Consider the following 10,749-nt stretch of genomic DNA (forward strand, 5'->3'; position numbering starts at 1 on the left):
CAGGTGAAACTATCCCCCGCCGGACACCATCCCGGTATTTCTGAGTCAAGGTTTCGGGGCCTGAATTTTTTATGTTACTATGTAGGCCTAACAATCAGGTATTAAAATAGGACTTTTAATGATGATAGGCTCTAGGTTAGGCCTAAAGTGTAGGCTAGCCAGCCTTTGTTGAAAGGGTACTTCATGAAAAGGGGGGTTCGTTCGAACCCAACGAACCCCCCTGGCTACGGGCTTGGGGCCATCTGTAAGCCTTCAATAGGAATTCCGTGGTAAACCCATGTTGAAATTTTAAAAATATGCTTTATTAGACCAAAGTGTTAAGAATGGCAACGGAAATAAGTTTAGTTAGAGAACCATAATCAATATTTTTTCGTATTGATTTATTAATTGACGGCAGGGGGGTCAATGTTCGTCCGACCGGGACTCCCTATAGACTCCACCCCTCCCCGTGGGTGCCTACATTAAGTATATGCATGCTATCTGTGTTGAACGAATGAACATGAAGATTAAAGTTCAATTTGTGGTTGTTTATTTTGTATATCTAAGTAAGTTATTGGAAATTAGAATGAAACTAATAATACCGTTTCAGTATTCTTTTCATTTATAGACCTTTTTGCTGGGATTTTCAAGTAAATGACCTGTAAATTAACGAAAACAGTCGTATGTATTTAAATGAGTTTCAATATTATAACTTTTAGGGGTTTTCCAATTTTATAATCGACACTACATTCTATTCATTTTTGTTTTTCTATAGGCTCGAATGCGTTGAATGCTTCCGATGCACTAAGTAGTACAATTGCTAGTGTTGTTGATGCAGTGTACGTGATTGCTAATGCACTGGACTCACTGGTACGAGACAAGTGTCCTGAAGAGGGAAATATCTGCAGCGATATAGCGTCAGTATCAATAGACGAGTGGCTATCGTATGTCGATGGAACTGCATTTGAAAGCTCAAGAGGGTCGGGAGTCTCGATTGACTTTGATGACAACAGGGAAGTAGTGGCAGTGTATGACGTGAAAAAATACCAGGGACTTAATTCAGATTTTGGTTACCAAACTGTAAGTTATCCCAGGTCACATATTTAAATAATGATAATGATGATGATGAGGATAATAATGACTCTTTGAGGAGAGGGAGAATAATGATAATGAATATGCTCATCTCTTATATCGTCAGTATTTGCTGTAATTACTCCGGTATGTTTTTTTTATTAGATTGGTTCGTGGGAAGAAGGCACTGGGTTGGTTGGATTAGATGTTACAGAATTTAAAAAGGTAGCATCAGAATGCCTTGACGAAATGTTACCCTGCTCTGGACAAACCCCACAACTGTCGATAATAGAAGGAGACATAACACTAATTGCTTTATTCTCCGCACATATGCCCGGGGATTCTGCTCTGAGGTGTGGAGCCCTGAGTCTAGAGCAAGTTGTTGCCGTCGAGGCGTTGAACTATGCACTTGAGGAAGTAAATAAAGACAGCAACATTTTACCGGAATTGACGCTTGGTGCAACTATTGCTGATTATTGTGGAAGCTCTTTACTGGCATTGGATCAATTTGTGAACGTCGTCAGTAATGCTACTCGATACGGTCAAGACTTTGCTTTGGTTGGACCAGTAGATACTGAAATAGCCTCTACAGTAGTTCTAGATGCCATAACTCCACTAGGTTTCACGATTGTAAGTGTATTGTAACAGTAGTTTATGTCAAAAGTTTATACTGAGTTAGTCAATCGTTATTCTCTGTTAATACAACCCTTTGAAGACAATCAATATTGAATACCATGTTTTAAAAATCCATTAGGATGTGCAATGTACTGAGTTTAAGTAGCGATGACTTGAATAAAAGCGAACGTAGAATAACTGGCCTTGCAAATTTTTGGAGTGACATTCATTATGTTTTCAAAACACTGGCGATTTGCAAATTGATCAATACTAATCAATTAGCAGTAATTATGTAAGTTATGTCCCCTCAAACTATATTGAATAAAAAGTAAAATATATGTGTTTATTCCTCCTACAGGTCAGCCCATCTGTTCTTGAAGGTGGTAGTGCATCATTGGCTCCATATCATGTTCTTACCAAACCATCACCACAACAAGTTGTTTCAACTTATATCGAGCTCGTTCATTATTTCGGTTGGACGTACATAGCAATCCTGTTTACAGACTCCGCTTCCTATCGCTACCAGCAGGAATTGTTCATTAAGGAATTACAATCGATGGACGTTTGTGTGGCAGTGACTAGCGTCATGCCTGTAGGCGGCGACAGATTGAAAATGGATGGACTTTTATCTCAGATTTCGACTACAGCTGGAGTAGGTGTTGCGTTTGCTTTCTTATCTGACGATCATTTTTCTCTGCTACTGGAAAGCAAAACTGAATTTGGATCCAATGTAGTCAATATAATGTGGGTTGGATCGTTTCCAAGCACACAGGATCTTGCGACTTTCGAAAATTCGAATATAGCTACTTTGTCTACCAGACAATATGAGTATGATCTTGCTGAATTTCAGACGTATCTGACGAACCTGAGCCCTGCCGAAGATCAAAGTACTCTAAATCCTTGGTTTCGAGAATATTTTGAGACAGTAGCTAATTGTACGATACAAAATGATTACAAGTCTTCCGTTCCTATATGTGAAGCAGGTTTGACATTAGGAGGCGTTGACGAATCACGCTTGCACATATCAAATCTTGTTGCAGATATAATCAAATCAGTGTATGCCATAGCACAGGCAGCACACGATAGATTATCTTCCCTCTGTGTGAAGAATTCTGACAAAATATGCCGTCAATTCACAGAACATGATCCAATTGGAATATACAATGCGATTGCAAATGTTGAAATCCACCCATCTATGAGTGATGAACCTATTCAGTTTAAAAATGGAATAGTTAATGAAAAGATTATTATTGTTAATCAAATAGGTGGCCAGGATGCAAAAGAAGTACAGGTAATATGCCAATATATTTTGCTTATTAATGAAACTATACATTGAAAAGTAATGACAAAAATAGGTTTATTTGAGAATTAGAAACAGGGGTAAATAATGTTTAGGAGACGTCAAGACGTCATTCTTGAAAATAATTTCTTTGTTAAAATGCTATATTCTTATGATGTACTAATTCAATCTCTGTATGTAATTTCTTGTGCTGCCAGGTTGGAAACTTTTTTTCTGGAACATTGACTTTAGATGGCACTAACATCAAGTCCTACGACGTCAATGGGAATATACAACAGGGTGTGAGATCGTCCAAATGCCCAATTGATAGCTGCACATGCAACACGTCACCAGACACCAAAGCAAACGAACCCAGTGGAAGTGAGACGCTGGAATGGAATGTTGAGGGATACTGGGTAACGATAGTCCTTACCACTTCAGGGACGTGCTCCGTGCTGATGTTGTTACTTGCGAGCTATTTTATTTACCACAGAAAACACAAAGTGGTTGTAGACGCCTCTCTTAGTCTCAGTCTTTTGTTAATTATTGGATTGGTACTTATGTACGCCATGAACTTAGCATTCATGGTCACGCCTACAGTGATTATATGTGGTGTCCGGCGAGTGGGCGTCAGTCTTGTTTATGGCATCGTCTTTTCTGCTCTGTCGGTAAAAATAATCAGGATTAATAGACTCCGTCGTCGACTAGTTCCCGAGGAACCCATAGGATTCACCGGGGGATCGTCACAGACATTTTTCTTCTTCGTGTTCTTAATGGCAGATATTGTTTTGGTTGTCGAATGGTTGATCCTCGAGAACCCTTCAACTATTTTAAATCCAAGTAATCAAATACAATGCTCTTTTGATAAAGTTGACTTAGTTGTGTCTTTAACTTACGCATATAATTTGATCGTATTTGCATTGATAGTGTCTTCCACAGCTTTGAATTCGTCAAGTATTAATTGTGAAGGGAGATATATTTTCCTTGCTTGTCTGTCCACCATCTGCTGCGTTATCACGTGGACGTGTGTGTACGTATTTGCAAATGACACGGAACTATACGAGATACCGAGTGTTTGTGTTGGACTGACAGTAAATGCAACACTTATACTTGTGGCAATTTTGTTCCCAAAACTTTATGCCCTATCTGATGCGTTATACTTAGAAAAATCACCAAAGAACCCTCCAAGAAATGCTAAGATGGGCCAGGCATATGCAAACACAGGTAGGCCTAAGCATAATTCTATTTCAGTATATTTTATTTCCAGCTTCCCATCATTAATGTTCCTCTTAAAACCTCTACTTTAATTAATATATTTTGATTATATTTATTTTAACCTTTTAGCCTAAACTCAATTTTATTTTTTATGAAACGATTAAATTACTATCATGGTTTAGAGAACATCTTCAATGCAAATCACACAGAATGTTAAAATAATATCAAAATATTCTCTTCCAGCACTTCATACGAACGAAGAAGAAGCACTTACAACTCTTTAAGTGATATATCGCATATCAACTTGATTGGAATTATTACTGTAAATTAATATTGCTTCCCTCACTTTTGGTCACTTTTGGACTTAAATGTCCAGACAGCATGCTGGTCGATATTCCATATTGAATTATAAAAATCGTCGATCATGATTTCCGCTTGAGGAAAAAAAAATAGATATGAATACATGTAATATGGGTTTCATACTATAACAATAATTGCGAAAGGCAGTATCAAAAGGATGTTTACAGATTGACCATTTTTGACTAGATACACTTCAGTGAGCGGTAAAAGTTTGTTTCAGAACAGAGATGGTGTATGACGACGACCGTACGAAGCAATGGACGTGTTCCTGACTTTAAGGATATAGTAAAAACTTTATAAATATTAAGTGAATATTAAAATTTAATGTCTTTTTGGATATATTTTATCCTTTAAAGAGAGCAAATCATGCCAGTCATGTCATGCCAAGTACAGTAAATCTCGAAATGAAGCACTGGGCTGCTTTTTTTTGTGAACTTTGGATGAGCTTCTTTTCGAGATGGGATTCTTTTCGAGGCTACTTTAAGTAACCTCGTTCTTTTCTAAGTTTTAGAAATTTGTACTATAAAACAATAAATAAGGCCACTGTAACATCAATCTGCAGGGGCGGATCCAGCCCGGTAAGAAAGAGGGGGCGTGAATAGAAAACTGAGTGAAAGTCTCAGGAGAGAGCTCTGGTAGGGTGCAAGGGGAAAATCCCCCTTAGACCTCTAGCACCACAATTAATTTATGTTTGAATTTGATTGATTTTTAATATTTAGCATGGCAATTTTCTGATAAGCTTTACAAATTACTTTTTACAAAAAAATAAGGGTGGCGTACGCCCCTTACGCTCCCTCTAAATCCGCCACTGAATCTGTATCATGGAGTGTATTAACTGGCATTACATCACCTAAACTATTGTATAAACCAAGCCTGTTTTTAATTTATTTTTTTATTATTTTTTAAAAATTCATTTAGAGAATGTATTTCGAACAGAAGCCTATGCTATCGTGAAAAGAAGCCGATGGGATGGGCTTCTTTTCGAGGATAATTTTGCAAACTAAGAAGGGAGCTTCAATTCGGGTTGGGCTTCTCGATATTAAGCCCACTGGGCTTCAATTCGAGGTTCTTCGGTTCTATAAAGGACGGGTTTGAAATTTTTGTCCCGATTCTAAATTCTACAAGAGAGTGTATATTTGGTTTATATTCGGAAAGTGTCCTGTAAAATAATAATAAACAACACTAATGATTTGTTTTACTTGCTGTAAACACCAGCAATAATATATTTTAGAGATTGAATGTATTTGAAGTGTTGACTAGGTAAAATGGGATAATATTGGGGGAAATGCTCTACTGTCATAATAGGCAGTTCAATAGGCTTATTTTAATTAAATTAGGCCTACCTGTTAATATTTTGTGTTTTCATATTGTTATTATTTATAAATCTGCATAAAATTCTATATAAAGTTAGCTTTGTGAAGTCATTACTCGGAGTGTACATTTTTAGCATTTTGTCAACACGACATCCTGACATCCAATTCGACGGTGCATTCAGGACACGGTAAAACAAAAATGTTACAATACTGTATTTTAAAGTGGCCTCCAACTTCCATTCAACAAAATATACTATAAATAATTCGTGTAACAATAGGCCTATGTAGTTTACATAGTAAAATACTACGGTATATAAAATAATAATTTAAAAAAAAAACCCATTGTTTTAATTGGTTTTTTTTTAAAGATTTAATATAATTTTAGGCCTTTAGCAATTATAGTAATAATGTTAATTAATCCTTAGACACCATCCAGTCAAACTTGCAAATTTCTTGCAAAAATCGTCTTGTCTTATCGAAGATTTGCCGGAAAATACATTGTCAATATAATAATCATAGCGAGCGTGCATATTCGTGTGTCGGTCTGTTGTTCTGTCTGTCTGTGGTGTGTGTGTGTGTGTTTGTTCTTCAGGGCGCATAACTCAAAAACTACTCACAGAGCCAACTCGAGCGGATTGTTTGGCTAGTCCAGTCTGACGCTAGCGGATTGACCGCGGACCGACTCGAGTGGATTTACCATGTATCAAATACTGCCCGGCGGACTGGAAGTAGTCCGGATGGCGTGCAAGCCCGACTGATGGGTTTACCACCTGAGGCCTACGATGCTAGGCCCCGTTTCCAGGTTGATTGGAAAAGTAAGATGCAGATTTTAAAATGCTTTATATAGGCCTATTTTCCGGCCACATATGTCAAACCTGATGTCCCAATTTTATACAAAAAAAAAAATAAAAATTATGAATATAATGAAATATGAGAAAGTATTCTATAAATGCACAAATAACAAAAAGTTAAGAATAATAATAATAATAATAATAATAATAATAATAATAATAATAATAATAATAATAATAATAATAATAATAATAATAATAATAATAATAAATATTTTTTTTACAAAACAAGAGGGAGGTTCGAACACCATACATTGATTAACTTTACACATAATACGTCCACCTTTATCGCTCGGCTACACCTCACCCGATAAATAAGTATGTATGTATTTCGCCACCATAACACAACAACAACCAGTGAATCAACTATAGGTTTGAAGCAACAGGGCGAGGGTTTGTATTCTCATATTATCTTGTTAGTCATGCCATTAATCAACAGAAAAGCAAATCGGTGATTTGTGAATGCATTAGTTTCAATTTTTCTAATCATACAACTAACATTATTGATCCATCAAGATTTAAGGCCATATTATCATCACCATCCACAAACATCTAATCACTTTTTGCCAACTTCGGTTTCAACCTGTAAAATGGGAAGCCATTGAAAACAAATAGGCCTATATGACATTGATGAATGGGTACATACCTATTATAATCATACTACAACATTTATTTGTTCTGATAAGAGATAATCCGAAAAAACGTAATTCTTTCTCTTTGTAATAAACAGATTTTAATTCAAAAGGCCGGCGTTGTTTGCATGTTAGACCTGCAGTGAATACCAACACGGAATTGGAACATTACACAAGGCCTATCTGCAGAACCAATATTTTGATACTGACCTATGCTAGACCAATTTCAAACAACAAATAATAATTAAAAAAAAACAAACATTCCAGACACTACGACTTTGTCAACGGTCAGGGATTTCGCAAATACGTTTTTGTATGACTCATTGGAGATTATGCTTTGGCCTATGTAACTTCATCGTTAGTCAACATAAACAATATGTATAATTCTGAGTGTAAACATATAATATGTTTTCGCCAAATAATTATTCATGTTAAAGCAATTATAATTTTCTCTTATTGTATTAGTAAGCCAAGATTGAAGATGATATTGTGGTATAATGAAAACAGAAATGACAGAAAGCTGTCGAGTGATCATACATGACTTTATCAGTATGGTTTTAAAAAACACACTTTACATTGAACACTTCACATTGGTGTAAACAGCAGAACCCTCACACTGATCCACAGAAAGATGACAAAAATTGAATCAACGACACTGAACTTATATTTTCCCACGCTGAACATAAACAGCCAAACTGGCTTCAGTCTTGGTGTGCTTGGTTGATAATCAGACATCGTAATTGTATTGTAATAACGATAACATTTATTTTTCTTTATTTTTATTTTATTGTTTATTTTTTATTTTATTTATTATTTTATTTTTTTGTCCTGGAGAATCAATGTTCATCGAAATCAAGTACAACAGCAGATTTTTAGTTCTTTTTGTAGAAATATAAAAATACATAGATTCCATTTAATTCACTTTATATCGACACAATATTACGGTATTTAACCTTTCGAACATTTTTGAAAATGTCGTGTCTGATTAAAACTAGATGTGTATAAGAGATTGCATCTTTACATCTCCGATCTTGTTCACAAATTCACGGACTTGTGCTGTCTCGTAAGAATTTTGTAAGACGCGTTAAGAATGACAAAATATTCTCTGTATCTACTGGAACCGAGCAGCATAGCTTGTATTCTATGGGGTGTCATACGCAGCAAAAGTCCATGTTAAAATCAAAATGTAATTGCAAAATTCAATGTCTAATTTATCAAAACGTAAGCGTAAATTTCTCAAAATGTAGATCTAGTTTCCCAAAATGAAGTTCTAATTTTTCAAAACGTAGTTCAAATTTTTCAAAATGTAGTTCTAATTTCTTTTAAATGTAATTCAAATTCAAAACGTAGGTCTGACATGATCAAATGCCCTCTCCAAATTCTATTCCAAAACGTAAATAAAAAACCAGGCTGGTTTGAAATGCATTTGACAATGAAAAATAAATGCGATCGTTAATATTGACCTTGGTACAATGTAAACCTGTAATCATATGACTGCTTATACAGAATTTTACTATATTATAGGCCTAGACTAGGACCAGGCCTCCTACTTAGTAAAGAGGCTTAGTCCAAGACCTTGTTGCAAATCCCAGCCCACATGAGCCTAGCCTATAATGCCTAGCATAGGGCTTGTTTTCGCGGTACCCTTGACCATTAAAAATTAGCAGACCCACTGAAAAGCGTTCACGGCATTGGACTGCAGCGAAAAATGATTCCCCCATCATTAATGGAACATGCCCACGTCACGCTTGGCTGACTAGTTTTGATTTACATTTCGCATGTCTTGTGTTGTTGTAAAATGTATTTCAAAACAGTCATGCTTGGCTGGTTTGACATGGACTTTTGCTGCTTATGGCACAGACACACAAATGTAAATCAAAACTAGCCAGCCAAGCATGACGTGGGCCTGTTCCATTAATGATGGGGGAATCATTTTTCGCTGCAGTCCAATGCCGTGAACAACGCTTCCCAGTGCGTCTGCTAATTTTTAATGGTCAGGGTACTGCAACCACAAGTTCAGTCCCGTAGGCAAGGGGGGCCAGTGTATCTAACCGTTGATTTTTAATAATGTGGCATGAAATTTGTTAGAAATTGATCGTCTCCGGTGATTGCAGATTTATCTACATAATATGAAGAATGTTATCTATAGGCATGCAGATGTACAGGACAAAATAACATTACTTTTTCAGGGAGAAGAGCCTCCTAAAATTATAAAAGAAAATGGAGAAAAAAAGAAAAATCATAATTGTCTGAGAGTGCCATTTCCGGCCATTTTGAGGTGCCATAATCATAAATTTTCTCACCTCAGCTTCAATCATGGGGCTGAGGTGGTATTGACCATCTGTCTCAAGTTCCTCCCTTCACCCCCACCCTCTATTTCTTCTGCTTTTACTGTAGGTCCCTAGACAATACTTAAATGAATGAAAATTTAAATAGGATATTACAAATTATGGATTTTAGAAATCCATTAAAAAAGGCCCTCAAAATGATAATTTGTCAGAGCTTCCATAAGATTCGCCCCACCCTCGCGGGGACCCCTAGACAGTCGCCCATCGTAAGGTCCACTTCGGTTGCAAAACGCACCTCCCCATCGAAAATCCTGCCTACGGGCCTGCCTATGCTAGGCATTATAGGCTAGGCTTCATGTGGGCTGGGATTTGCAACAAGGTCTTGGACTAGGCCTCTGTACTATAGTAGGAGGCCTGGTCCTAGTCTAGGCCTATAATATAGTAAAATTCTGTATAAGTAGTCATTATGATTACAGGTTTACATTGTACCAAGGTCAATATTAACGATCGCATTTATTTTTCATTGAAAATTTAAAAAAAAAAAACTTAAAAAAAAAGTTAACTTAAGGATTTTAAAATATTCAAAAAAACTGTACATTTCAATAAAAAACAACGCGATAGGATATGAAGTTTGCGAGAATAATTGGTATACTTGTACTGTATTTTCTGAAGCGCCGTTCGTTGTTACATCAGTGGCGTCTCGGGCGCTGACGGAGGGGAGGGGAACGCCAGGGCCCCAAGTGCGAGGGCCTCCCCCTCCCCCACCCCGACATTGTTTAAACAAAATATAATATAAACTATAATACCGTAGATTCATTCAATGGGGCCCGACAGTTTTAAACAATAAAAGCTGGGTTCTGATGTTTGAGATCATGCTTCTGATTCTGTGATCAATCTGTTTTGCAGATTAATCACACAGTTAATTTTTCAATCTCCAGCAAATTTTAAATAGCATCCAAAATCCTCCTTTTTGGAATGTAAGGAAATAGATAGTGCTTTTCCTTTGTTTGATCGATTGTAACTCCTGATTGTAGCAACCCTAAAACGAATGGCACTTCAGAAATACAGTACAGTATACCAATTATTCTCTCAAACTTTATATCCTATCGTGTTGTTTGTGTTTTAAGTTAACTTTATTTATTTATT

The 10,749-nt window shown here is 36.4% G+C and overlaps 1 protein-coding gene across 1 annotated transcript in view; it reads left to right on the forward strand.

The window, feature by feature from the left end:
- Nucleotides 1-5,929, forward strand: part of LOC117103130 — a 13,926-nt gene extending 7,997 nt beyond the window's left edge. Inside the window, exons 10-14 of the mRNA XM_033243633.1 lie at nucleotides 755-1,059; nucleotides 1,216-1,680; nucleotides 2,024-2,956; nucleotides 3,163-4,168; nucleotides 4,403-5,929. Coding sequence (XP_033099524.1) covers nucleotides 755-1,059; nucleotides 1,216-1,680; nucleotides 2,024-2,956; nucleotides 3,163-4,168; nucleotides 4,403-4,443 — 2,750 coding nt within the window. The 3' untranslated portion in view covers nucleotides 4,444-5,929. The remainder of the gene's footprint in view (nucleotides 1-754; nucleotides 1,060-1,215; nucleotides 1,681-2,023; nucleotides 2,957-3,162; nucleotides 4,169-4,402) is intronic.
- Nucleotides 5,930-10,749: the final 4,820 nt, after the last annotated feature.

This window comes from Anneissia japonica, unplaced genomic scaffold (genome assembly GCF_011630105.1).
Source record: "Anneissia japonica isolate Jap-2015-1 unplaced genomic scaffold, ASM1163010v1 scaffold287948_len850469_cov200, whole genome shotgun sequence".
Classification (NCBI taxonomy): domain Eukaryota; kingdom Metazoa; phylum Echinodermata; class Crinoidea; order Comatulida; family Comatulidae; genus Anneissia; species Anneissia japonica.